At 60.3% G+C, this 27,643-nt stretch overlaps 1 protein-coding gene across 6 annotated transcripts; it reads left to right on the forward strand.

The window, feature by feature from the left end:
• Positions 1 to 2,842: 2,842 nt before the first annotated feature.
• RGS19 (regulator of G protein signaling 19) lies at positions 2,843 to 26,269 on the forward strand. Of its 6 annotated transcripts, none has more exons than XM_064167794.1 (6): positions 2,843 to 3,005; positions 18,405 to 18,544; positions 19,138 to 19,274; positions 20,980 to 21,054; positions 22,169 to 22,403; positions 25,515 to 26,269. In XM_064167794.1, the coding sequence occupies exons 3-6, from the start codon at positions 19,174 to 19,176 to the stop codon at positions 25,701 to 25,703; spliced, it is 600 nt and encodes a 199-aa protein (XP_064023864.1). In that variant the 5' UTR covers positions 2,843 to 3,005; positions 18,405 to 18,544; positions 19,138 to 19,173; the 3' UTR covers positions 25,704 to 26,269. The 6 variants fall into 6 exon arrangements, with proteins under 6 accessions (XP_064023864.1, XP_064023860.1, XP_064023861.1 ...); XM_064167790.1 differs by lacking the exon at positions 2,843 to 3,005 and adding an exon at positions 12,646 to 12,788; XM_064167791.1 differs by lacking the exon at positions 2,843 to 3,005 and adding an exon at positions 12,646 to 12,788 and having other exon boundaries at positions 22,172 to 22,403.
• Positions 26,270 to 27,643: the final 1,374 nt, after the last annotated feature.

The following is a 27,643-nucleotide window of genomic DNA, read 5'->3' on the forward strand; positions in this document are numbered from 1 at the left end:
CCTGCAGTGCTGGGGTCACAGCTGCACTCGGTGACCTTAAAGGTCCCTCCCAACACTTCTGTGATTCCGTGTGAGCAGCTTTCCAACCCCAAGGAGCAGGATTCCCAACGAGTTATCAGAGCATCTCCCTCCCTGCCCTGTGTGTATTGGGAGAGGAGGTGTTTGGGCTGAGCTGCAGCAGCAACCCTGCTGAGTCTGGCTGCTCCTTCACACCACTGCTTTGTAGGTGACCTGGAAGCTCCACATAGTTTTCTCTCCCCCGCCTCCCCCCATCCCAAATCCACAAAGATGACTTAAACCAAACACTCAGGGTGCTTTCACCACCTTGAAGAGACAGCCTGGCTCCACAATCACACACCCAGACGTCCACGGGGATTTCCAGGAATCCCAAAGACACACCACAAAGCACCTCCTGGAGATGTAGGAGCACCAACCAGCGCTGCTGAGCTTCCAGTGCAGCCATGAACCCAGGCAAAGCAAGGGCTGGTGGCCATGTCCAGGCAGGAGGGAGCAGCCTGGCAGCCACCACTCCACGTTGGAGCTGCTCTGGAGTGGTCAGTAGGATGAGGGAGGTTCTTCTGCCCCTGTGCTCAGCACTGCTCAGGACACACCTCGAGTGCTGTGTCCAGTTCTGGGCTCCTTAGTTCAAGAGAGATGTTGAGGTGCTGGAAGGTGTTTGGAGAAGGGCAGCAAGGCTGGGGAGAGGAGGCTGAGGGAGCTGGGGGTGTGCAGCCTGCAGCAGAGGAGGCTCAGAGCAGAGCTCATTGCTGCCTGCAGCTGCCTGCAGGGAGGCTGTAGCCAGGTGGGGTTGGGCTCTGCTGCCAGGCAATCAGCAACAGAAGGGGACACAGCCTGAAGCTGTGCCAGGGGAGGTCTAGGCTGGATGTTGTTAGGAAGTTGGTGTCAGAGAGAGTGATTGGCATTGGAATGGGCTGCCCAGGGAGGTGGTGGAGTGGCCGTGGCTGGAGGTGTTGCAGCCAAGCCTGGCTGGGGCACTTAGTGCCATGGTCTGGTTGGTTGGGCAGGGCTGGGGGATAGGTTGGACTGGATGATCTCTTCCAACCTGGTTGATTCTATGATCTGGAGAAGCTGCAATGGGAGGGAGGGTCCTGCTTCATCCTCAGAGGCCCTTGGGAAGTTCCTCCCTCCTGTGATTGGAGTGAGCTAAAAAGGAGGCAAATCAGGGGGTGGGCTGGAGTGGGTTGAAGCAGCAGTGGGCGCTGTGGGCTTAGGGGTGAGGGGCTCAGCTCCATGCTGGCAAGGGTGGGGGGGCAGGAGAGGTGTTTGTGGCTGAGCAGGCACACGGAGAGGCCTCTCTTCACCCAGCAGAGAGCACGTCCCGAGGGCTGGCCCAGACGGCGGCGGCTTGGTCGTTTGTCTCTCCCGAGGAAATGGATCGTAACGAGGTTTTAAATAACGAAGGGGGAGATCATTCCCCCAGCTGCTGGCAACATCAGCACATTTTTATGCCTCTTTTTTTTCTCTCCCCAAAGTTTTATCACCCTCTATTTTTAGCCGTCCATAATCACCCCCACCACAACCTCCCCAAAAGAACAAAAAAAAACAGGCAGAGAAACTTCTGAGTGAGGGAAAGCTGCTCCCAGGGGCAGCTCTTCATGGGCACCCCTGCCCCACGCTCCAGACAAGGGCAGAGTCACCTCCACTGCTGCAGCAGGGTACCAGTTGGGCAGCAGGTGCTGATGAGGGGGGGCAGGAGTGGGTGCAAGGTACAATGTACTGATGCATGGTGCCAGTATTGTCTGCCTGGTGCAGAATGCCAGCATTGGGTGCATGTGGTAGGTGTTGGTCTAGGGTGCTGGATGCCCAAACAGGGTGCTTGGTGCAAGGTGTTGGATGCTCACACTGGGCGCTGAGTGCTGATGCAGGATGCCAGTACTGGGTGCATAGTACTGGTGGTGGTGGTGGTTCAGCATGCCAGTACTGGGTGCATGGTGTTGCTGCTGGGTGCCCACACTGGCTGCTAGTGCAGGCTGCCAGTATTGGGTGCATGGTGCTGATGCCTGGTGCCAGGGCAGGATGCCAGTACTTGGGTGCATGGTGTTGCTGCTGGGTGCCCACACTGGCTGCTAGTGCAGGCTGCCAGTATTGGGTGCATGGTGCTGATGCCTGGTGCCAGGGCAGGATGCCAGTACTTGGGTGCATGGTGTTGCTGCTGGGTGCCCACACTGGCTGCTAGTGCAATGCTGCTAGTGCAGGCTGCCAGCATTGGGTGCATGTTGCTGGTACGGAGTGCCAGTGCTGGGTACATAGCACTGTGCTAGGTGCCAGTGCTGGATGCCCATACTGGTTACTAGTGCAGAGTTCCAGTAATGATTGCAGAGTGTGGGTACTGGCTGCATGTAGTAGGTGCCAGTGCAGGGTGTCAATACCGGGTGCCAGTGTTGAGTGCCCACACCAGGTGCACACTGGGTGCTGTTGTGGGGTGCCACTGCTGGATGCCCATACCAGGAGCAGGGTTCCCACACTGGGTGCTGTTGCCGGGTGCCCATACTGAGCGCTGTTGTAGGGTGCCAGCGCTGGGTGCCCACACTGGGTGCCATTGTAGGGTGCCAGCGCTGGGTGCCCACACTGGGTGCTGTTGCAGGGTGCCACTGCTGGATGCCCATACCAGGAGCAGGGTTCCCACACTGGCTGCTGTTGCCGGGTGCCCATACTGAGCGCTGTTGTAGGGTGCCAGCGCTGGGTGCCCATGCCAGGAGCAAGGGTTCCCGTGGCGGGTGCCGGCGCTGCGTGCCCAGCCCGGGTGCCCAGCCCTGCCCCGGCGGTGTGTGTGTTTTGCCGTGAGGAAGTGCCAAAGCTGCAATAGCTTTAGGAAGTCAATCGCAGGGGCCGGGGGACGCCTGCGCAGTGCAGCCGCTCGGCTCCGCTCCGCTCCCGCTGCCTCTCCCTCCTCTCCCTCCGGTGCCGAGCCCGGAGGCAGCGCAGAGGCGGCGGCCGGGGGGCGGCGGGGCGGTGGCGGAGGCAGCAGCGCGGATGCCCGGCCCGTGAGTACCCCGGGATGCGGCGGGAGGGGACACACAGACACCCACACACCCCCTAGAGACGGGGCCCATCTCCCCTTCCCTCCTTTCCCTTCCTCCCCACAGGCGGACCCCTCTGCCCCCCACCCCTGGCATCCTCCTTTTTTTTGCACGGTGTCCCTGTTATCCCTGCCCGTGTCCCCCGTCCCTGTCGTCGTCGTGTGTCCCCCCACCCCCCCCGCGCCGAGCGCTGGGGTTGATGGAGAGGTCGGGCTGTGTGTGTCTGTCTGTCTTTGCGTGCGTCCCTGTGTCCGGCCGCTGCCTGTCACCGGCCCCATGTGCGAGGCTGGGGGGTGGGAGGCAGTGGGATGCGCCGTGGGGACCCCGAGCAAGCGAGCAGGGAGGGTTGTCGTCCCCCCCTCCCCGCCGCATCACCCCGGGGGAGGGCAGGGCTCCTTCGAGGAGGAGGAGGAGGATGGAGGAGGAGGAGGAAGGAGGGGGGCAGCACCCTCCATCCGCAGAGCTGGTTGCGCTGGGGCTTGCCCAGTCAAGGGGGTGGGGAGCTTGCAGGGAGGATTCCCCCGCCTCAGAGGCCTCCCCGGCTCTTCCAGCACCCACAGGTGGGTGCCAGGGCGGTGCTGGAGCATCCAAGCACCAGCTCAGCTAGGCAGGCTCCCTCCCAAGCGGCTCCCAGTGCAGAGGGGTGCCAGGGCTCCTGGTGGAAAGCCGCAGCAATGGGGAGCCCTGCCCTGGCTGGCTGGGGCTTGGGGAGGTTGGATGAGGTGAGGGCGATGGTAGCCTCTGGTCCTCACTGAGTCCTCCATCAGCAGCGAGTTGGATGGAGACACCTGGCTCGGTGGTGTCCAGAGCTCAGGTTTCCCTCCGTAAGGCTGTGACACCCAACTGTCACCCGGTGTGAGCCCACCCGGTGGGCAGCACCGTGGGCTGCCGTGACTGAGCGCCGCGGGCGAGGGCTGGGGAGGGCGGCGGAGCTGCTCCACGTGTGGACCACCTCGCGGCTCCGGGCACAGAGAGGTTCCTCCGGGAAGCTCTCCCTCTCTTCCCTGCCACTTCCACGAGGCTGCTCTGGCAGGGCTCCACGGCCTCATTTAAGAAACTAAACAACAAGTGTTAAGTGAGTGGGAGGGATTTCCCCACTGCCAGGGGAGTTGGCTCCCCTCTGGGTGCGTCTCCACCATCCCCCGTGGATGCAGCCGCAGCCGCGGCCGTGGTCCCGCTGGATGAGCGCAGCCCGTGGGGTTGGCTGGCCTGGTGGATATCATTTCCTTTGGGAGAACAGGTCACCCCAGTGGGCACATACTTCGGAGCATCTCCCCAGGGAGAGCTCCACATCAGATTTCCCTACAAGGATTTTCACTCCTCCACATCAGCCCTTCCCCACCAGTGACTCAAGCCGCTCATCAAAATACAGTCGTGTTCCTCAGCAATTAAACTAACTCCACCTCGAGGGATCCGAGGGGGGGAAGCAGGAATTTGGTGACACGAATCCGTCTCAGCCTGGGTGCTGGTGTCTGGCTGGAGATGGTTAGTGAAGGAAAAGAAAAGAAGGAACTGAAGGCAGAGCAACTCCAACCCGGAGAGGGGAAGGGAGACAAAAACCTCAGCAGAGTAATTAATGCTGAGGCTGCCCAAGGTGTGGGAGCAGCACAGCTCTGTCCCCTCCCAAAGTGGCTTCTCTCCCATCTTGGCTTCTCTTTGGATGTGGTCTAACTTTGAGGCTGGACTTGGGCAGTTGGACTTGGGCTGGGCGGGAACTTGAGTTTCCACCAGGCTCCTGCGAAGGGGAGGGTGAGCTCCACGCTCAGGGCTCTTCCCTGAGAGCAACAGGTCCAGGGTGGCAAAGCAGTCACAGTGCTGCTGCTCAGCCTTTGCAGAGCCTGAGCTCGTGCTGCTGGGGCTTGCTTTCTTTTGTCCCACATCTTCATCCTCTGGATAAAGGAATTTTACCCAAAGTCAGCTCAGGAGGGGTAAGAGCCACGCTGGGTACCAGCACCGCTCCCACGTCATCCCAAAGGATGTTTTTGCCTTTCCCTTCCAGCTCTTTTTGCTCCTCAGGCTGGTTCCTGGGGTGCCTGAGCACCCCAAAAGCCACACAGCCATGGTGGGCATTGTCACCTCCATGCCACCATGCCACACAGTCGTGGGGTTCAGCACTTCAGGCTCCTGCCTGGGCCAAGGGTGGCTTCTGGAGGAGTCGGTGCCCGTAGCCTTCACCCAGACTTCCTATTGCTCAGTTCCTTGTTTGTCCCTGCACATCTCTTGGTGAGTTTTGCCTCAGAGGCTCTTCAGAGGAGGCTGGCTCTAAAGCCACTTGGGGAGAAATGTTATTCCACAGCTGCCTCTTAGTCTGGGGAGAGAAGGGGAGATGCTGAAGCCCAACACTGCTTCTTTTTGTCCCCTGACTTGTTACAGCCAGGTTTTGCCCATGAGGAGCACAGGATGGGGGAAGAGTGTCTGACATCCTCTGTGGTGTAAGAGGGGAAGAAACTGAACTTGCCAGCTCACAGGGACTCCACCAGCCCTGTTGCAGACCAGGAAGCTCTGTGGTGGCCATCATCACCTCTGCTCCAGCCAGCTCAGGGATTAGACTTCCAGCACTGTGAGCAGAGTATCTCCCTTGTCATACCATCCTGCAGCTTGTGTCCATCACTCCCGGGCTCAGCCAGCCCATTTCTTCCTTCAGCTGCTTCTCCATGAGCTACCCCACACCACACTGCAGGAGATCCTCGTGGCAGTTGCATTGAGCCAGAGTTGCTTGCAGCAGATACCTCCATCAGCTGCCCCTCTTTGCTACACCCAGCAGCTTCAGGACTCCCATCATATGCAGGGATCAGATGCTTTAAATCCAGCTGTGAATGTGCTGCAGGAGCCACCAGCTTCTGGGGTGATCTGGAGCTGCGCTGGTCCATATGAGCCATGGGTTGAGTCCCCTTCACAGCCCAGGTTCTGTGTGGGCCCTGAGGGCACAGGATGTAGTGGGCTTTGAGGCAAGATCCTGGCTGGTGCTGGATCCAGAGCGTGTGCAAAGCAGGGCAGCAGCTCCTGGGTTTTGGTCAACCCTTGGCCCTTCTGCCAGAGCTCTCTCTGGGAGCACAAAGAATGATCTTTGTTTCTGTTATTTTTGGCTGGGAAATCCACTGGGTGCCTTCTTCAGGAGGGGACGAGTCCCAAGGACCTCCTGCCTGTGAATTCCCAACTTCCCAGCCCCTGGGGTGGATATGGAAGGCGATGGCCCAGCCCACCCCATCAGCTCCTCTGAGTCTGTGGAGCCTCAGTCACCTGGGATGGGTTTTCTGGGGGTGGCAGGGAGCAATCTGCTGCTCCCCTGCCCTGCAAAACCTCCTGCCTTTGGCCATGTCGTGGAAGCAGAGATTTAACCAAGGGAAGGCAGGGTGGAGCAGCAACAAACCCAACAACAAAGTCCTTTGGGGTTCAGCTTTAACATTCATCTTAGGCATGGAAAAAAAGGGGGTTTCCTGAGAGCAGGATAATGTATGGCTGAGTTTTGGAGCAAGCTGCCCTTCCAGTTCTCTAACCACTTGGAAACAGCCTCAGTTGACCTTCTGAGGGCTCTTTGCTCAGGCTGTAGAGATCCACTGGGTTTGGGGGCCCAGCTTTGCCACACTCCACACTTGCTTGTCAGCACTTGCCTGCTCCAGAGGCAGAAATGTCCTGGAGGCTCCAGAGCAGCGATGGGATGGGCATGGGAGGAGCAGAGCCCTCGATGTCCCTGTGCCTGGCCGTGGCTCTGGGTGCAGGGCACAGGCTGTGGGTGCAGTGGCAGCCCACTTCCAGAGCTGGATTTGCTGCTGGCTTGGTATGGAGGGGATCAAGGAGCCAGCAAAGGGGGTTTGGCATGAAGGGTTATGAGCTTGCCCATCCTGCAGGCATGAACCCAGCCAGGGCTGGAGTGGTTTGCTCCGACAGAAGGCAAATGCCCAAGCAGTGCTGCAGTGCAAAGGGCAGGAGAAGAGCAAACAGGTACAGATTGGCATTAGCAGGCAGGAACCACTGAAAAGGAAAGGAAAGCTTTGAGCCAGCCCTGGAAAACAAGAGGGGGAAAAAAAACCCACAAACAAGGAAAGATGCTTCCTGTGAGTGTGGGGTGGGCTTCACCCCCAGAAGAGAGATCATAAAGGGGGGTTGGGGCCAGGGAAATGTGCTGCTGTGGTACTGGTGCCAGACAAGCTTTTGTGTTTAGCTAAGCCCTGCAGCATCCCAGTGGCTTGGTAAAGAGCATCACCATGGGCTGTGCCATCAGGGATCTCACCAAGATCCCCAGCAGTGTGCCCAGGTGGGCAGCAGAGCCAATGGCATCCTGGGCTGGCTCAGGAGCAGTGTGGGCAGCAGGACAAGGGAGGTTCTTCTGCCCCTGTGCTCAGCACTGCTCAGGACACACCTGGAGTGCTGTGTCCAGGTCTGGGCTCCTCCATTCAAGAGAGATGTTGAGGTGCTGGAAGCTGTTTGGAGAAGGGCAGCAAGGCTGGGGAGGGGCCTGGAGCAGAGCCCTGTGAGGAGAGGCTGAGGGAGCTGGGGGGGTGCAGCCTGCAGCAGAGGAGGCTCAGGGCAGAGCTCATTGCTGCCTGCAGCTGCCTGCAGGGAGGCTGTAGCCAGGTGGGGTTGGGCTCTGCTGCCAGGCAAGCAGCACCAGAAGAAGGGGACACAGCCTGAAGCTGTGCCAGGGCAGGTCTAGGCTGGATGTTGTTAGGAAGTTGTTGTCAGAGAGAGTGATTGGCATTGGAATGGGCTGCCCAGGGAGGTGGTGGAGTGGCTGTGGCTGGAGGTGTTGAAGCCAAGCCTGGCTGGGGCACTTAGTGCCATGGTCTGGTTGGTTAGGCAGGGCTGGGTGCTAGGTTGTGCTGGCTGAGCTTGGAACTCTCTTTCAGCCTGCTTGATTCTATGATTCAAAGGCCACTACAGCCATCTGAGCCCAGAGTGACTGCCATGGGCATCCAGCCACTGCCACACTGCTGCTACCCCATCCATGTCCTGCAGCTGTGTCTGAGGCTGCCTGGTACTGCCCAGGGCCCTCTGTGGCACAGGGCCCATGCAGGGTGACAATGCTTCCTTCCTCCTTGTGCTGCCAGCTCCTCCCCAGGGATGACCAAGCTGAACCCCTCTGCCTTTCTTCCCCTTTGGTTGGGTTTACATAACTGATGTGGCCTGTCTTGGAGGGCAGGAGTTGCTCACAGAGCTCCCTCTTGCCTGGCACAGCTGGGGCAGGGCATTGCTGCTGCCCAGATGCTGGTGAGGCTGCTGTGACCCCAGCAGCAGGGCCACCTGTGTGCCTTGGGATGCTCTGGAGCTGGGACAGGGCATTAGGTCATTAAATCAGCCTTTCCCTGGGTATTGCCTTCAGGACAGACTCCTGGGGGGCTCCTTCCTTCATTCCTCACTATTTTCACAGAGGCCCAAGGTCTGATGTGGGAGGAAGACTAAGCAAATCTTGGCTCTGCAAGCTCTGGTCCAAGGACCCATGGTGGCACCGAGTCTGGGGGACATCCCAGCTTTGGCTGCTCACCAGTGGTGCATCTGCCTGAAGCCAGGCCCCAGAAGGCATCCATCAGGGCTGGCAGCAGGACCTGGTGCTGCCCAGCTAAATAAACTGCTGGACAGACATCTCCAGGCTGCAGCATTTGGGAGCTGGTTCCCCTGGCCCCCAGCCCCCATGCTGGTGTGACCCCAGCCTGGCCAGTCCTATTACTGGTTCAGCTGTCTGCCAGGCTCAGCCCTGCCCTGCCCACATCAGTGCCATACAGGACCATGCTTGGGCAGGGAGTGTGGCAGGAGAGCAGGGCCAGACCTGTCCTTGGCACAGCCAGAGCCACCTCCCACCCGTGTAGGCTCCCAAACCTCCTCTCTGCACCCAGGCAGTGGAGGCAGCTGGGGAGGGGGGGAAGGCAGAGCAGCAAATCATCTATCAGGCACATAGAGAAGCACTCAGAGATGCAGTACAGACACCCCTCTGAGCCAGTGATTCCCAGGGAGGCAGAGTCCCTCCTCTTCATCCTGACCCCAGGCTGATTCTCTGTCTGGTTCCTTCCTTGTTTCCTCGGGAGGGGAATTCCTCATCTTACCCTCAGCCCTTCTAGCATGCCCATCCCTCAAAAGGCATAGCTTCCTAGAATCACAGAGTTGGGTTAGAAGGGACCTTAAAGCTCATCCAATTCCAACCCCCCACCCAAGCCACGGGCAGGGACATCTCCCACTAGCTCAGGTTGCTTAAGGCCTCATCCAACCTGGCCTTGAACACCTCCAAGGAGGGGGCATCCACAACCCGTTCCAGCATCTCACCACCCTTACTGTGGTGATTAAAAATGACCACTGATTAATTGACCTCCTCTGTGGTGTGATATGATGTGATGTGGTACCCAAGGTGTGCAGCAGGATGGGGATGAGCAGATCAGGATCAGGACCACACCACTCACCCAAGGTGTGCAGCAGGATGGGGATGAGCAGATCAGGATCAGGACCACACCACTCACCCAGAGTGTGCAGCAGGATGGGGATGAGCAGATCAGGATCAGGACCACACCACTCACCCAAGGTGTGCAGCAGGATGGGGATGAGCAGATCAGGATCAGGACCACACCACTCACCCAGAGTGTGCAGCAGGATGGGGATGAGCAGATCAGGATCAGGACCACACCACTCACCCAAGGTGTGCAGCAGGATGGGGATGAGCAGATCAGGATCAGGACCACACCACTCACCCAGAGTGTGCAGCAGGATGGGGATGAGCAGATCAGGATCAGGACCACACCACTCACCCAAGGTGTGCAGCAGGATGGGGATGAGCAGATCAGGATCAGGACCACACCACTCACCCAGCTCAGCTCTCACCCCCCATGCTGCCCTATCCATCCCTTTCCTCTTCCCTGCCTTCAGCTGCTGGGCTCCTTCCATGTGGCTGAGCCCCTGCTGGGTATTGATTTCTGTGATCTTTCCTCTCCTTTCACATGGATCATTACCAGATGCTTCACAGGAGTCTGCCTTAACGACGCTGTGATACCTCCACTAATAGAAACCTAATTGTCAGGGCTTGCCTTATTAAATCCCCCAGCTGATTGTGGCGCTGCTATTTCTGTGCTATGGAATAATTAACTCCCAGTTCAGTGCAGAAGGCAGAGCTGGAGGGGCAGGTGCTGGGCAGGGATGTGCCCATCATGCCACCCAGCAGCTGGTGGTGACCATCATCTGAACCAGCACAGGGTTGTGGGTCTGTTTCACCTCTTGCTTGCAGGTTGTGGAGAGGTTCGTGTGGTGCTTTCTGGAGGGTTCAGGGTGGGAGTTGGCTGGGAGGATGCTTGGGGCAGAAATAGGCTGAGGAGAGGGACAGGGAGTAGAGGATGGTCCAGAGAAGAGTCATAGGAACACAGAATGAGATCATAGAATCAGCCAGGTTGGAAGAGAGCTCCAAGCTCAGCCAGCACAACCTAGCACCCAGCCCTGCCCAACCAACCAGACCATGGCACTAAGTGCCCCAGCCAGGCTTGGCTGCAACACCTCCAGCCACGGCCACTCCACCACCTCCCTGGGCAGCCCATTCCAATGCCAATCACTCTCTCTGCCAGGAACTTCCTAACAACATCCAGCCTAGACCTCCCCTGGCACAGCCTGAGGCTGTGTCCCCTTGTTCTGTTGCTGGGTGCCTGGCAGCAGAGCCCAACCCCACCTGGCTACAGCCTCCCTGCAGGCAGCTGCAGGCAGCAATGAGCTCTGCCCTGAGCCTCCTCTGCTGCAGGCTGCACCCCCCCAGCTCCCTCAGCCTCTCCTCACAGGGCTCTGCTCCAGGCCCCTCCCCAGCCTTGCTGCCCTGCTCCAAACACCTTCCAGCACCTCAATATCTCTCTTGAGTGGAGGAGCCCAGAACTGGACACAGCACTCAAGGTGTGGCCTGAGCAGTGCTGAGTAGAGGTAGAGGTTGGAGGTGACCTCTGAAGATCACTGAGTCCAACCCACCTGCCAGAGCAGGATCACCCAGGGCAGGTCACACAGGAACACCTCCAGATAGGTCTTGAAAGTCTCCAGAGAAGGAGACTCCACAACCTCTCTGGACAGCCTGCTCCAGGGCTCTGGCAGCTTTACAGCAAAGCTTCTCTGCTGATATTGAAGTGGAACTCCCTGGGTTCCAGCTTGTGTCCAGTGCCCCTCATCCTATCACAGGCCACCACTGAGAAGAGCCTGGCCCCTTCTTCTCCCCCACTCTTGTTTATAATGACTATAAACATTAATCACATCCCCTCTCAGCCTGCTCTCATCATCCTCAGCACCTTCCTCATCCTAGCAGGAGAGTCAGAAGGCCTGAGGAGGTGCTGGGACACGCTGCAGCATCTCCCAGCTCCCCTCCCCAGGACCAACTTTTCGGGTCTCAGAGGATGACAGAAAAATCACTGCCGGGCAGAGAATCTCCCCCAGAGGCATCTGCCTGCCAGCACCACGTGCCCGGGCACATCTGTGGCACTATCAGCACCACTCACTCAGTGTGGTGGCAAGGACATGGCTGGGTACAGCCACGTGGGCATCACCACCCCCTCCCCCTGCTGGGACGCTTAAGAGCCCAGCCTTACCCATTGCCCAGCGCCGCTGGCACCTCCGTGCTGGTGCCACCGAGGTGAGCCCAGCCCCACGCCTGCAGAGCTTGAGCTGGGGTGGGCTCAGGGCTCACCTCTTCGGTCTGTTTCTAGCAGATTGCTGAAAGGAGGTGGAAAAGCCTGGGCTAAAAATAGCTCCTAAAACTTCCTGTGCGCCGGCAGGTGGCTGGGGCAGGCTGCGGGGGCGGCCGCAGCTGCGGGGCTCGGCGGCGCTGCCTGCCCGCGGGGTAACCCCAGCAGAAGGGGTGCCCGGGGAGGGTGCCAGCTCCCCCATCACCCCCACACACCCTGCACTGCCTGCCCGCGGGGTAACCCCAGCAGAAGGGGTGCCCGGGGAGGGTGCCAGCTCCCCCATCACCCCCACACACCCTGCACTGCCTGCCCGCGGGGTAACCCCAGCAGAAGGGGTGCCCGGGGAGGGTGCCAGCTCCCCCATCACCCCCACACACCCTGCGCTGCCTGCCCGCGGGGTAACCCCAGCAGAAGGGGTGCCAGGGGAGGGTGCCAGCTCCCCATCACCCTTCCACTCCGGCTGCCTGCAGGGCTCGCCCGTGGCTGCTTGCACTCAGGGGCTGCTTTCAGCCAAATTTGGCAGAGGTCGGAGGTGCTGACTGCTCCCGGGAGAAGGGCAGGGAGGAGGCTGGGAGCTGGAGCCTGGGAGCTGGAGCCTGGGCTGAGCCCTTGTGAGACACTGGAGAAGGCAGCAGCGAGGAGCAGGAGTGCCCAGGGCTGCCCAGCTCTGCCTGCGCTGCTCCAGCCTGGCCAGGCTCACAGGTGGTGAAGTTTAGAGCTTCTCTGAGGCGTGGGGAAGGGCCAAACCCTGCGCAGCTGCCCAAGGGCTCAGCTGTGCTGGCAGCTTGGCTGGGGATGGTCCCTCCGCAGGTGCCGCGTCTGTGGTGGGCAGCAAAGTTTCCCTCCCGGTGCTGATCCATAAACCACAAAGGAAGATCCCTGCCGGAGGGGAGAGTTTGTTCCACGGCTGGGGGGCAGGGGGGGAATAAAAGCATCCTCCGTGCTGGTGGGTGCCTCGGGGCTGGCAAGCTGGGGATGCTGAGGGCTGCCTGTGGGGGCATGGTTCCATCCTGGCAGCCTGCAGCAAAGGAGAGCCTGAAAAACCAATTAACTAAAGGAGGTTCAGGTGACTGGAACCAGTGTGGTGCTGGGAGCCTGCGAGGGCAGCAGAGCTGCTGGGGTGGGTGCCAGCAGGAAAAGGAGTTGCCAAAGCAGAGGGGGACTTTTGGGTATTCAGGGATGGGGGGGGTGGGGGAGGTGTGTGTCCATCCAGATGGAGTGGAGTCGAGGACAGCAGCAGCTTGACCATGTGGGAGTCTGGGTGTTGGGAAGAGAGGAGATAACAGCTCCATGTCCCCCAGGAAGCTGAGGGAAGCAGCTGTGCCAAGCAGGGTGCTGGGCCAGGCTGATAACGAACACGTGCCATGACCGGGCACCTGGCCCAGCCTGGCAGCCCTAGGAGAGCATGCAGGGGGTGCTGGCATCCCCCCACTCCCTCTTTCTCCCCTTTTCTCCCCTTTTCTACCTGCTTCAGCAAGGGGGCAGCTGCCAGCAGAGACCACAAATGGGTTTGGGCCTCTGGTGGGGTGCCAGGGCTGGGTACCTCCTACCCACCGCAGTGCCAAAGGTGAATGGACTGAAGGAGCTAGAGGCTGGGGTCTGGGCTCTCCTCTCTGCTCTCCTCTCCTCTCCTCTCCTCTCCTCTCCTCTCCTCTCCTCTCCTCTCCTCTCTCCTCTCTCCTCTCTCCTCTCTCCTCTCTCCTCTCTCCTCTCTCCTCTCTCCTCTCTCCTCTCTCCTCTCTCCTCTCTCCTCTCTCCTCTCTCCTCTCTCCTCTCCTCTCTCCCCAGTTTTTGGCCTTTCCTCACTTTTCCTGACGAGGGGAGAACAACCCCCAAACAACTTTGCTCACCCTTGGCTGAGGCAGCCAGGCCCCGCAGCAGGCAGGCTGGCACATGGCAGCCACCATGCTGCTGGGAGGCTCTGACTCAGCCCACCCCCGGGGGCATCATCCCCCTGCCCTCACTGCCCACCTCGCTGCCGCTGCCTTCACCCCACCAGCAGCACTGGATGCCTGGGCACAGCATGGTGGAAAGCAGTGCTCACATCCAAGTGGCCTCAGCTGGGTGCCAGGGACCACCCTGGGGACAAATCCTGCCTGCCATCCCTCGGGAGAACCACGCTGGCCAATTCCTTGGGCACAGGGGTGATGCCATGCTGGCGTGCCCAGGTTATCTCCAAGCTGCCTGGCATCTCCCAGGATCTGAAGGGGGCCTACAAAAAAGCTGGGGGGGGGGGGACGGGACTTTTTAGGCTCTCAGGGAGTGACAGGACTGGGGGGGCATGGAGCAAAGCTGGAGTGCCATGGTCTACTTGACTGGGCAGGGCTGGGTGCTAGGTTGGGCTGGCTGAGCTTGGAGCTCTCTTCCAACCTGCTTGATTCTATGAGGAGGAAGTTGTTGAGCAGGAGAGTGGTGAGAGCCTGGAGTGGGTTGCCCGGGGAGGTGTTTGAGGCCAGGCTGGCTGAGGCTGTGTGCAGCCTGCTCTAGGGTAGGGTGTCCCTGGGCATGGCAGGGGGGTTGGAACTGGCTGCTCCTTGTGCTCCCTTCCAGCCCTGCCCGGTTCTAGATTCCATGGTCTCGCAGGTGCTCATCCTACCCAGGCAGCTCTTGCTCAGCTGCTCTCCTAACTCTGGCAGCCACCAGATCCAAGCAGGGAGCGGGAAGCAGGAGGCTGCCCCGGCCTGGCTGCCCACTCTGCCCCGCTGTGTGCCCGTGGGGGTGCCCAGCCCCGGGGCAGTGAGCAGAGCTGCCGGGGCTTTCCCAAAAAAGGGCTGAACTCTTCGGTTGAGTTTGCCACTTCCCTTACCACTCCCTTTCCTGTCAGAGGATGTTCAGCCACTTTGCTTTGCTCTTTCTCTCTTCTTTTCTCTCCCATCTCCCTGCCCTCACACTCGGCAGCCTGGGCAATGCCAAGCACCCCCTGAGCCAGCCGGGGTCACCCTGGCTGGCACCTGGCGCCGCCGCCGCACCATGGCCAGGCCACAGGTAGGGACGCACCAGCAGCTCTCCCTGCACCCCCACGGGTCCTCCCACCAGCCAGCTCGGGTGGGAGCACTGGGGGGAGGATTGTGCCAGGGATGCCCCCACGCTGGGGGTTGTGCCCTGCTTTGCAGAGGCAGAAGTGGCTGGAGAGGGATGCCACGCTGCTGGGGCACCGGCCCCTGCTGCAGTGCCCAGGGAAATGGGGTGCAGGGAGGGGTGTCAGGCCTGTGGCCAGCATTTGCCATCACCTTGGGGTTTGCTGTGTGAACAGTCCAATGCCACATCTCCCACTGCAGCTGGCATGGGGTGATTTTTGGCTTTGCCTGGGGTGAGCTGGGCACAGGCCCTGGCAAGGAGCAGCTGGGTGGGAGAGAAGATTTCCCTTCCAAAGCCGTTTTGGGGAGCACCCATCTGGGCGAGTTGTGGGGTGAGGGAGCCCCTCTCTATTCAGAGAGAGAGCAGGGCAGTGCCAGGCCCAGTGAGGATGTCACAGGCATGCAAGCTGGCACGAGCTGGGGACACCCAGCACACAGGGACTGCCAGGCTGGGTGCTGCAGCTCACAGGGGGCTTGGGGAGCTCATGGGGTGTGGGGCATGGCAGCTTTTGGGGTGCCTCTCCTCTCTGCTGGGCAAATGTCCCTTTTTTGTCATCCTTCCTCTTTTCATAGCCTCACACATGTGCCCTCTTCCCTCCACTGCTCACAGGCTCTGCTGCCCACGGGCACTTCCTTGTCCACTGGCACCAGTGCCTAGCTAGAAAGAGCCTCCACTGCTGTGGTGGCTTGAGGGGCTGTGTGGGCATCAAGGGGTGCAGAGGGGTGAAAAGGGCCCTGCAAAGCCAGAGCCTGCTGGCATTGCCCTTCAGTGCCAGTCTGCATTGGGCTGGCACAGCCTTTCAGTGTCAGTCTGGAGCCTGCTGGGTGTTGCATTTTGGTGCCAGGCTGGATTGTGCTGGCATTGTCTTTGGTGGCAACGTGGAGCACAGCAGCACTGCCTCTCAGTGCCACAGGGCCCTTTGCAGCCCCACAGCTGCTCCCTGTCCCCCTTGGTGCAGCTGAGGTGACCCCGAGTGGGTGCCACAGTGAGCTGATCCTGGCTCAGCACTAAGTGCATCCCTTGGGAAGGGGCTGCCCCTCCCTGGGAGGTGCCACTCCATTCCCCTGCCTCTCCAGGGTGTTTTGGCTTAGCCACCTTTGGATCTGCTCTGGCCAAGCTCAATAAGCAGCAGCAGCAGCAGCAGCAGTGCCTGGAAGCTCCCCCAGAGTGATGCCACCACAGACTGTCCCCACATGCCCATCCCTTGGCCACCCCACAGCCACCTGCCCCACACCCCACAGGGCAGCCTTTGCTGTGGGGTGGGAGGGATCAGGGTATTCCCAGACTTCCAGTTCTCCTTCTGCTCACCTCATTCCCAAAGCCCCAGCACTGGTTGCTGCCATTAGTGCCAGGAGCCAGGCTGTGGGTATGGCAGTGTTTGGTTGTAGCACCAGGGGACAAGTTGGCTTGGCAGCAGGATGTCACCAGGGGTGGGCAGAAGGAAGAGTGGGCACAGGGAGCAGGAAATGGTTTAACCCAGGGAAGGGGGGGGGGGGGGAAAGTGGGGGGATTAAGTGGACCTGAAAGCAGTGTGGTGCAGGAGAGAGCAGAGCCTGCTGGCCAGCTGGGTGACAAGGTCACAGCCACCCTGCCAGGGCTATAAATAGGGACAATGGGGAGCCAGAGGCAGACTCTCTCCTTTTTCGTTCCCACAGGAGCGATGGCAGCCAGCAGCAGGGTGTGCCAGGGCCTGGGCAAGGAGCTCCTGGAGGTGCTGCCAGGCTGTGGCTGTGCTGCAGACAGGGGGACTTCACCCATGGTGACAGCCCTGTCCCCAGCTGGGGCTGGCACCCTAGCTCCATCCCACTACAGTCTGTCTGGGGACTCAGCCCTGAGGGCATGACACCTGGGGCAACTCAAGGCCTCGAGCAGTGCCAGGGGAGGCTCAGGTTGGCTCTTAGGAGGAGTTTCATCCCAGAAGGAGTTCTCAAGCCCTGGAACAGGCTGCCCAGGGAGGAGTCACCATCCTTGGAGGTGGATGTGGTGCTCGGGGATGTGGTGTGGTGGCAGTGGCTTAGCAGTAGAGGTAGGAACCTAAGCACCAGGTGAGCAGTTGGCCTTGGTGATCTCAAAGGTCTCTTCCAACCTCAACAGTTCTGTGGTTCTGTGATTCTAAGACAGGGGTGCCTGAGCTGAGGGGGCTGGGGGCTGCTCCTGCCTGTGCTACTCTCTCCCATCTCTCCGTTCTAGCAGAGGAAGGGCTGTGATTGCTGCCACTCACCCTCAGCAGGGCACAGGGAGACAGAGCTGGCTGTGACCACATCCTGACCACCATCCTGGCATCACTCCTGCCCAGGAGCATCCCAACTCCAGGCTGGGGCAGGGAAGCAGCAGGGATGGGTCTGGGCCAGTGTTTGGCACAGGGGAAGCTCTTCAATTCAGGAGAGATGTTGAGGTGCTGGAAGGTGTTTGGAGAAGGGCAGCAAGGCTGGGGAGGGGCCTGGAGCACAGCCCTGTGAGGAGAGGCTGAGGGAGCTGGGGGGGTGCAGCCTGCAGCAGAGGAGGCTGAGGGCAGAGCTCATTGCTGCCTGCAGCTGCCTGCAGGGAGGCTGTAGCCAGGTGGGGTTGGGCTCTGCTGCCAGGCAGCCAGCAACAGAAGAAGGGGACACAGCCTGAAGCTGTGGCAGGGCAGGTCTAGGCTGGATGTTGTTAGGAAGTTCCTGGCAGAGAGAGTGATTGGCATTGGAATGGGCTGCCCAGGGAGGTGGTGGAGTGGCCGTGGCTGGAGGTGTTGAAGCCAAGCCTGGCTGGGGCACTTAGTGCCATGGTGTGGTTGGTTGGGCAGGGCTGGGTGCTAGGCTGGGCTGGCTGAGCTTGGAGCTCTCTTCCAACCTGCTTCATTCCATGATTCTGTGGTTCAGTGCTGGGAGCTGTGACAGCTTCTCCCCCACGCCCTGTTTCCTTTCACTCACATGATGCTGTGAGCAGCTCTGACTTCCCCATCCCAGGCCCAAGGCCACCACTGGGGTCTGGCTGAGCTTCCTCATGGCTCAGGGTATGGCCAAGGGTGCATGAGGCTGGTGCTGAGACCCTCACCCTGCCTGGTCCAACTGCTGCAAAAGTGTGGGAGGGAGTCCCAGGTCCCCTCTGAGGAGCAGCTGAGGGAGCTGGGGTTGATCAGCCTGGAGCAGAGGAGGCTGAGGGCAGCCCTCATTGCTCTCTACAGCTCCCTGAGAGGAGGCTGAAGCCAGGTGGGGCTTGATCTCTTCTCCCATGTTAGAAGTGACAGCACAAGAGGGAATGGCCTCAGGTTGCCATTTAGGTTGGTCATGAGGAACAATTTCTTCCTCTTGAGGGTTGTCCAGGCCTGGCCCAGGCTGCCCAGGGCAGTGGTGGAGTCCCCATCCCTGGAGAGGTTTCGGAGCTGTGCAGATGTGGTGCTGAGGGCCACGGTTTGGTGGTGCCCTGGCAGTGCTGGGGTAAGGGTTGGACTGGATGATCTTCAGGGTGTCTGTGACTCCCAGCTTGGGGCTGGCAGTGCCCACCACCCTCTTTCCCCTTTCCTCCTCACCCCCTCTTCCTGCACACTTTCTGTCTCCCTGCCATGTCCCAGCTTGCCCCTTTTGCAAGAGGCTTTGCCAGGCATGGAGCCTCTCCCGGCTGGGGTGGGGGTCTCCGTGTGGAGGTGTCAGGGTTCTGCTCCTCTCCCCCCCGGCAGGCTCCATCCAGGAGGCGGCAGGGACGTTAGCCGGGGGCTCTGGGCACGGCTCCCCCACGGGCTGGCAGCGCTGGAGAGCAGCAGCAGAACGCCCCGAGCACGACCCAACCCCGTCCACCGTGTATGAGGCTGGGACGCAGGTGAGGCAGCGACCACCTCGGGGGCTGGCTGGTGGCCGGGACGGCAAACGGGAGCCGAGAGCAGCAAGCGGCTGCGCCAAGGCTCCCTCCTTCCCCTCCGGCTGCCGGCGCAGGGTGGGGGATGCCGCTCAGCATCCTCTCTCATCTGCAGGGTGGGGGATGCCGCTCAGCATCCTCGCTCACCTGCAGGGTGGGGGATGCCGCTCAGCATCCTCGCTCACCTGCAGGGTGGGGGATGCCGCTCAGCATCCTCGCTCACCTGCAGGGTGGGGGATGCCGCTCAGCATCCTCTCTCATCTGCAGGGTGGGGGATGCCGCTCAGCATCCTCGCTTACCTGCAGGGTGGGGGATGCCGCTCAGCATCCTCTCTCATCTGCAGGGTGGGGGATGCCGCTCAGCATCCTCTCTCATCTGCCGGGTGGGAGATGCCGCTCAGCATCCTCGCTTACCTGCAGGGTCGGGGATGCCGCTCAGCATCCTCTCTCATCTGCAGGGTCGGGGATGCCGCTCAGCATCCTCTCTCATCTGCAGGGTCGGGGATGCCGCTCAGCATCCTCGCTCACCTGCTCGCTGCCCTTCCTGCCCCCCTCTAGCACGCAGGACCCGCGTCCGCAGAGACCTCCCTTCCGATGTCCCGGCATGAGACTTCTCCGGCCACGGTGCAACCTGCCAGCAACCACCGCCCCAACGCCTGCTGCTTCTGCTGGTGCTGCTGCTGCAGCTGCTCATGGTACGGCACCGCCCCAGCCCCACCCCCCAGGGAGGGATTTCTTTCTTGGTGGTGATTTCCTGGTGCTTCACCGCGGCTTTGCCGTGGGCCACACCGGCACTGACCTCTGCCAGCTGTGGTCACACCGGCTTGGCCCTGGCACACGTCCTGGGTGGTGCAGCAGGGCCACAGCAGCGCCCAGGGGCAGGAAATGGCCTTGCCATAGAGACAGCAAAGATGCACAAGGAACCAGGGTGTGCTGGGGAGGATCTCGGGGGGTGCTGGTGCCCTCTCACCCACCTGTCCTATAAGCAAGGGGGATGCCAACCCGTTGTGGGTCCTCCCTGCTTTGTGCAGCACCAAGCTGCTCGTGGTGTGTCCTACCACCTCACCACCCCAAGGCTGAGGCTCCTGTGGGGCTGGTGAACATCACCCACTCACCCAACTGTCCAAGAGCCCAGGGAGATGCCCACCTGTTGTGGGGCCTCCCTGCTTTGTGCAGCACCTAGTTGCTCCTGGTACTTTTCCATCGTTCCACCACTCCAACCTGAGGTTCAAACGAGGTTGGTGACCATCACCTACTCACTCACCCACCCAACTGTCTAAGGGTCAAAGGTCTCATAAGCAAGAGAGATGTCCACATGTTGCTGGTCCTCCATGCTTCACGCAGCACCTAGTTCATGAAGCCCTGCTGCTCAAGCATGCCTCCAGGGTTAAGGGAGATGGCATTTGGCTGTGCCCAGGGTCACCCTTCCCTGTGTCCCTCCTCCACCTCTGCAAGAGCCAGGACAGAAATGCCTCCTGTAGCCCACTCCTGGAGTAAGCAGCACCCAGTGTCAACCATTCTGGGGCTCAGGCATGGCAGGCAGCAAGCCCTTGGGTTGGTGTGGGCAGGGAGGTGCCCCAGGGGCAGAAGTTGGCACGTTGGCTCGGACGGTGTCGCAAGCAGGAAGCTGCGGTTGCGGCTGGGCACCGACACTCGAGGGCCTGAGGGAGGATAGCTGGAGGCTGCTCTGCCCTTGCACTGCCAGCACCCCTGGGCATGAGGGATGGCAGGACAAGGGACAACATCAACCCTCAGCCCTGGCATTTCCATCTTGTGCTTGGCCTCCAAGCTGCACCAGTGCCGGGGGCAGGGTCCAGCCCTTCCCATTTCAGCTCCCTGGGGCTGTCACCAGCTGCAGATGGTGATCAGTCTGGGCCTGTTCCTGTGTCACCTGCCCTAGGTGGTCCTGCTTTGGCAGAGGGGTTGGACCTGCTGACCTCCAGAGTTTCCTCCCAACACCTCCTCCCTCCCATCCTCTGATTCTATGGCCACAGGGGGCCAAGTCCTCCATGCTCCTGAGTCCCACTGGTCACAGCCCTGGACCTGCAGCCCCCCCATTAATATTTGGGTGTTGGTTCATGGTAGCTCCCCATGAGTTTTTGCCATGGGCCACACCAGCACTGACCTCTGCCAGCTCTGGCCACACCAGCTTGACCCTGGCACATGTCCTGGGTGGTGGAGCAGGACCACAGCAGTGCCCAAAGGCAGGAAACAGCCTTGCTGTGAAGACAGCCAAGTTGCCCAAGAAACCAGGGTGCTGCTGGGGAGGATCTGGGTGTGCAGGGGGGGTGCTGGTGCCCACAGATGAGATTCAGTGGCCAGGGCCGCTCAGGGGGGGTCAAGGTGGGGGTCTGGGAGCATCCCCCAACACCCCTGACTACCTTTCTGTGTCCCCGTCAGGAACGAGGACCGGGAGCGAGCGTGGAGGGCATCCCGGGAGACCAAACTGGAGACCATCCCAAACTGTGAAGCATGGTGAGTGCCAGAGCAGCACCTCAGAGGTGGCACAGCATGGCATGGCACCTACTGCCACCTTCCATGGCACCCAGCCCCACAGCCTGCCTGCTGCACCCACAGGATGGTGGGTGGTCAGGGAGGGTGGTCCTGGAGCTGTGTCCTTAGTTCCCACCAGGAAAAGAGAAGCCTCTGAGCCCCCCCTTGGGCTCCTTGCAAAGGGAAACTGAGGCACATGAGGACCTCAGTAGCTTTCAGGCCATGTGTCAAGGACAGAATCTCATCCTGCAGGCACCCTGCTCCAAGCACCCACTCCCTGGGCAACCTGTGCCAGTGTCTCACCACTCTCACTGCAAAGAACCCTCTCCTAACACCCAGTTTCAGTCTTCCCTTGGCCAGTTCAAACCCATTCCTTCTCCTCCTGTCATTACAAACCCTTGCCAATAGGTCCCTCCCCAACCTTCCTGTAGGTCCCCTTCAGATACTGGCAGGCCTTGTTCCTAACACCCAATCTCCATCTGCTCTTCCTTGCTGGCACCTGAAGGGAGGCAGTAGCCAGGTGGAGGAACACATCCAGATGGGTCTTGAAAGGCTCCTGAGAAGGAGACTCCACAACAGTCTCTTCTGCCAGGCAGCCAGCAACAGAACAAGGGGACACAGTCTCAAGCTGTGCCAGGGGAGGTTCAGGCTGGATGCTGGGAGGAAGTTGTTGGCAGAGAGAGTGATTGGCATTGGAATGGGCTGCCCAGGGAGGTGGTGGAGTGGCTGTGGCTGGAGGTGTTGAAGCCAAGCCTGGCTGGGGCACTTAGTGCCATGGTCTGGTTGCTTGGGCAGGGCTGGGTGCTAGGTTGGGCTGGATGAACTTGGACTGGATTGGGCAGTCTCAAGCTGTGACAGGGCAGGTCTAGGCTGGATGTTAGGAGGAAGTTCCTGGCAGAGAGAGTGATTGGCATTGGAATGGGCTGCCCAGGGAGGTGGTGGAGTGGCCGTGGCTGGAGGTGTTGAAGCCAAGCCTGGCTGGGGCACTTAGTGCCATGATCTGGTTGCTTGGGCAGGGCTGGGTGCTAGGTTGTGCTGGCTGAGCTTGGAGCTCTCTTCCAGCCTGGTTGATTCTCTGATCCTCTGACCTTGGCAGCAGCAAGCCCACGCCGGAGGAGGTGCGGGGCTGGGCGCAGTCCTTCGAGAAGCTGATGAAGAGCCCTGCCGGCCGCAACGTCTTCCGCGAGTTCCTGCGGACCGAGTACAGCGAGGAGAACATGCTCTTCTGGCTGGCCTGTGAGGAGCTCAAAACAGAGTGCAACAAGCACACCATCGACGAGAAGGCCAGGATGATCTACGAGGACTACATCTCCATCCTCTCACCCAAGGAGGTACGGAGCAGAGCCCTCCTCCAGCCCCTAGCATCGCCTGCGTTGGGTGAGCGCTCCGAGATCATCCAGGGCCACCTTCAGCCTAGCAGCCTGCTGGGTGCTGTCCCCCAGGGCTCTCAGCAGGTGGTCTGGGCTAAAAATGGGGGCTAGGAGGATGGTGGGGGGGGGTTGAGGTGAGAAGGTTGCAGCTTGGAGGTTGGGTGGGTGGGTGGGCGAGCAGGCAGCAGGGTTTGCTTGATGTGACAGGTGGTGGGGAGGGCATTGCTGCGCACCCGAGGCCTTGGGATGCAACAGGACCTTTGGGTTGTGCTGCAGGACCTTTGGGTTGTGCTGCAGGACCTTTGGGTTGTGCTGGAGGACCTTTGGGTTGTGCTGGAGGACCTTTGGGTTGTGCTGCAGGACCTTTGGATTGTGCTGGAGGACCTTTGGGTTGTGCTGGAGGACCTTTGGGTTGTGCTGCAGGACCTTTGGATTGTGCTGGAGGACCTTTGGGTTGTGCTGCAGGACCTTTGGGTTCTTTGGGTTGTGCTGGAGGACCTTAGGTGTTTTTGGAGGACCATGGCTTATGCGTGTAGGTCATGCTGCAGGACCATGGGTTGTGCTAAGAGGACCTTAGACTGTGCAGCAGGACCATGGGTTGTGCTAAGAGGACCTTAGACTGTGCAGCAGGACCATGGGTTGTGCAGCAGGGCTGTGGGTCATGCTGGAGGACCATGAGTTGTGCTGGAGGACCATGGGTTGTGCTGGAGGACTTTAGGTGGTTTTGGAGGACCACAGCTTGTGCTGGAGGACCTTGAGTTGTGCTGGAGGACCTTGGCTTGTGCAGCAGGGCTGTGGGTCATGCTGGAGGACCATGGCTTGTGCTGGAGGACCTTGGGTTGTGCAGCAGGGCTGTGGGTCATGCTGGAGGACCTTGGGTTGTGCTGGAGGACCTTGGGTTGTGCAGCAGGGTTGTGGGTCATGCTGGAGGACCTTGGGTTGTGCTGGAGGACCTTGGGTTGTGCAGCAGGGCTGTAGGTCATGCTGCAGGACCATGAGTTGTGCTGGAGGACCTTGGGTTGTGCTGCAGGGCCATGTGTTGTGCTGGAGGACCATGGGTTGTGCTGGAGGCCCATGTGGTGTGCAGCAGGGCTGTGGGTCATGCTGAGGGACTGTGAGTTGTGCTGGAGGCCCTTGTGGTGTGCAGCAGGGCTGTGGGCTGTGCTGAGGGACCGTGGGCCGTGCTGGAGGCCCGTGGGTTGTGCAGCAGGGCTGTGGATCGTGCAGCAGGGCTGTGGCTTGCGCTGCAGGACCAAAACCTCAGGAGGGCACCAGTGGGCTGGAGATGCTGCATCCCAGCTGGCAGGGTGGAAGCCCCCAAAGCCATCCCCATGTGCCCAGCAAAGGGACACAGGGAGACCTCGTGGGGCAGCCAAGCATGAGTGGTGTTCCCTAGGGCTTGATGCTGGAACCAGTTCTGTTTAGTGCCTTCACTGATGGTCTGGATGAGGGCACTGAGGCACCTTCAGTAAGTTTGCAGCAACACCAAGTTGGGTGGGAGTGATCTGTTGGAGGGTAGGAAGGCTCTGGGGAGCGCTCTGGCCAGCCTGGAGGGACAATGTGATGCTGTTCCACTAGGCCAAGTGCCAGGTCCTGCACTTGGGTCACAACAACTCTGTGAACATCCCAGGCTTGGGGCAGAGTGACTGGAAAAGGCCCAGGGAAAAAGGATCTGGGGGTGTTGGTTGACAGCTGGCTGATGGTGAGCCAGGGTGTGCCCAGGTGGCCAAGAAGGCCACCAGCATCCTGCCCTGGATCAGCAATGGTGTGGCCAGCAGGAGTAGGGTAGGGATTGTCCCCCTGTACTGGGCACTGGTGAGGCCACACCTTGAGTACTGGGTCCAGTTTGGGGCTTCTCAGTCCAGGAAGGACATTGAGGGGCTGGAGTAGGTCCAGAGAAGGGCAGGGAGGCTGGGGAAGGGTCTGGAGAACAGGGCTGGAGAGAAGCAGCTGAGGGAGCTGGGGGTGTGCAGCCTGGAGCAAAGGAGGCTGAGGAGTGACCTCCTGGCTCTCTGCAGCTCCCTGAAAGGAGGCTGGAGCCAGGGTTGGGTTGGTCTGAGACACAAGTGACAGGACAAAAGGAAATGGCCTCAAGTTGCCCCAGGGGAGGTTTAGGTTGGACATGAGGAACAATTTCTTCCCCTCGAGGGCTGCCAAGTCCTGGCCCAGGCTGCCCAGGGGCAGTGGTGCAGTGCCCATGCCTGGAGGAGGGTTTCACAGCCACGGCTTGGGCTCCCTGACCTCGAGGATCTCTTCCAGTCCAAATCAATTCCACGACTGCTGCCCCATGCAGAGATACAAGCTGGGGTCGGAGTGGCTGGAGAGCAGCCAGAGAGAGAGGGATCTGGGGGTGCTGATTGATACCCGCCTGAACATGAGCCAGCAGTGTGCCCAGGTGGCCAAGAGAGCCAGTGGCATCCTGGCCTGCATCAGGAATGGTGTGGCCAGCAGGAGCAGGGAGGTTATTCTTCCCCTGTACTCTGCACTGGTTAGACCACACCTTGAGTGCTGTGTTCAGTTCTGGGCCCCCCAGTTTAGGAGGGACATTGAGATGCTTGAGCGTGTCCAGAGAAGGGCAACGAGGCTGGGGAGAGGCCTTGAGCACAGCCCTACGAGGAGAGGCTGAGGGAGCTGGGATTGGTTAGCCTGGAGAAGAGGACGCTCAGGGGTGACCTTATTGCTGTCTACAGCTACCTGAGGGGTGGTTGTGGCCAGGAGGAGGTTGCTCTCTTCTCTCAGGTGGCCAGCACCAGAACAAGAGGACACAGCCTCAGGCTGTGCCAGGGGAGATTTAGGCTGGAGGTGAGGAGAAAGTTCTTCACTGAGAGAGTCATTGGACACTGGAATGGGCTGCCCGGGGAGGTGGTGGAGTCGCCGTCCCTGGAGCTGTTCAAGGCAGGACTGGACGTGGCACTTGGTGCCATGGTCTGGCCTTGAGCTCTGTGCTAAAGGGTTGGGCTTGATGATCTGTGAGGTCTCTCCCAACCTTGGTGATACTGTGATTTCCACAGGGGGGTGGGGTTCGGGAGTGCTTATCCCTGGGAGCTCCTTCAGCATCCTCTGTCTGCCCAGGTGAGCCTGGACTCGCGGGTGCGGGAGGTGATCAACCGCAAGATGCAGGAGCCGTCCTCGCACACCTTCGACGACGCCCAGCTGCAGATCTACACCCTGATGCACAGAGACTCCTACCCCCGCTTCCTGAACTCTGCCATCTACAAATCCCTGCTCCACAGCCTCTCCCGCTCCTCCTCCGAGTCCTAAGGGCGGCAGGGAAGGCTTTGGCGGGGCCGGGCTGGCCGGAGGGGAGCGCTCGGAGCCTCCTCCCCTCTCTGCCCTGCCAGCTCCAGCTCCGGTTTTTAGCTTTTCACCTACGAAGCAGCAGCTCTGCCTTCTGGGGCAGCCCCCGGGACTGTCCCCGGGGCTGGTGGCACCCAGGGCAGCACAGGAGGGCTGGCTCTTAACTACTGAACCCCTGCCCCGTGCCGGGGGGGTGCCCAGAGCCGGGCTCCCCCTGCACCTCCGTCTCGAAGAGGTCACTTTAGCTCCTCTCCACCGCACCCCGGGGCCGTGGCATCGTCCCCGGGTCCCACCTCAGCCCCGCTCGCTGGGGCCTGGCTTGGGTTGAGGGTGGGGTTTGGGGTGGGGGGAGGTCGATTGGTGTCGGTTTGGTTGATTTTGGAACTTTTTATTTTAAATGCCTTTTCCACCCCCCCCCCCCCCCCCCTTCTTTTTCCTTCCCCGGGTTGGCTTTGACTGGAGGGGAGGGGGGAGGGGAGGGGGCAGGGGGTTGAGGAGCGGCACTGTACATAAAAGCCTGGTCAGGTTTACACTGCTCTGTCTGCTTGAGGCAGCCTGGGGGGCAGGGAGCAGCACTGCAGCTCCCATTTCAGTTCCTGATGGATCCAGGGTTGGGGGGGGAAAGGGGAAGGTCAGCCAAGGTTGGGTGGAGCAGATTCCTGATGGATCCAGGGTGAGGGGGAAAGGGGAAGGTCAGCAAGATTGGATGGAGCAGATTCCTGATGGATCCAGGGTGAGAGGGGAAAGGGGAAGGTCAGCCAAGGTTGGGTGGAGCAGATTCCTGATGGATCCAGGGTGAGGGGGGAAAGGGGAAGGTCAGCAAGGTTGGATGGAGCAGATTCCTGATGGATCCAGGGTGAGGGGGAAAGGGGAAGGTCAGCAAGGTTGGATGGAGCAGATTCCTGATGGATCCAGGGTGAGGGGGGAAGGGGGAGGTCAGCCAAGGTTGGATGGAGCAGAGGGCACCTCAGCTTCATCATAAGGGGACACCTTAGAGCAGCCTTACAGTAGCTGAAGGAGGCTACAGGAAAGCTGGAGAAGGGGTTTTGACAGGGCTTGGAGTGACAGGATGAGGGACAATGGCTTTTAATCTCCCCTCTTGGCAGTCAGGGTGGGGAGTCACTGGCACAGGTTGCCCAGGGAGGTTGTGGAGGATGTCCCCTCCCTGGAAGTGTTCAAGGCCAGGTTGGATGAGGCCTTGAGCAAGCTGGGCTGGTGGGAGGTGTCCCTGCCCATGGCAGGGGGTTGGAACTGGCTGAGCTTTAAGATCCCTCCCACTCCAAACCACTTTGTGATTCTATCTCCAAAGCTGCCCAAGGGGCTATGAAGGGGCTGGAAGGGACCTGTGGGGCTGTGAGGTTGTGCTCAGAGCATGGGCAAGAGAGATCCTATGCCCTTCACCAGTCCAGCTGTTGCAACTCTGCACTGGTCCAGCCAGTTTGCAGATGACACCAAGTTGGGAGCAGATGTGGATTTGCTAGAAGGTAGGAGAGCTCTGCAGAGGGACCTGGCCAGGCTGGATGGGTGGGCAGAGGCCAATGGGATGAGATTTAACAAGGTCAAGTGCAGGGTTTTACACATTGGCCACAACAACCCCAAGCAGTGCTACAGGCTGGGGACAGAGTGGCTGAGAGCAGGCAGGCAGAGAGGGAGCTGGGGGTGCTGGGAGAGAGGAGCTGAAGCTGAGGCAGCAGTGCCCAGGTGGGCAGCAGAGCCAATGGCATCCTGGGCTGGCTCAGGAGCAGTGTGGGCAGCAGGACAAGGGAGCTTCTTCTGCCCCTGTGCTCAGCACTGCTCAGGACACCCCTGCAGTGCTGTGTCCAGTTCTGGGCTCCTCCATTGCAGAGAGATGTTGAGGTGCTGGAAGGTGTTTGGAGCAGGGCAGCAAAGCTGGGGAGGGGCCT

Source organism: Pogoniulus pusillus, chromosome 29, assembly GCF_015220805.1.
Source record: "Pogoniulus pusillus isolate bPogPus1 chromosome 29, bPogPus1.pri, whole genome shotgun sequence".
Taxonomy (NCBI): domain Eukaryota; kingdom Metazoa; phylum Chordata; class Aves; order Piciformes; family Lybiidae; genus Pogoniulus; species Pogoniulus pusillus.

Bases quoted from the DNA above. Each gene is read 5' to 3' on its own strand.
- RGS19 (XM_064167790.1), top strand. From the start codon at position 12,668: ATGGTTCCATCCTGGCAGCCTGCAGCAAAGGAGAGCCTGAAAAACCAA. The intron at 12,789-18,404 runs GTGGGTGCCAGC...CCCCCCCGGCAG, and splicing joins AGGGCAGCAGAGCTGCTGGG to GCTCCATCCAGGAGGCGGCA. The intron at 21,055-22,168 runs GTGAGTGCCAGA...TGACCTTGGCAG, and splicing joins ATCCCAAACTGTGAAGCATG to CAGCAAGCCCACGCCGGAGG.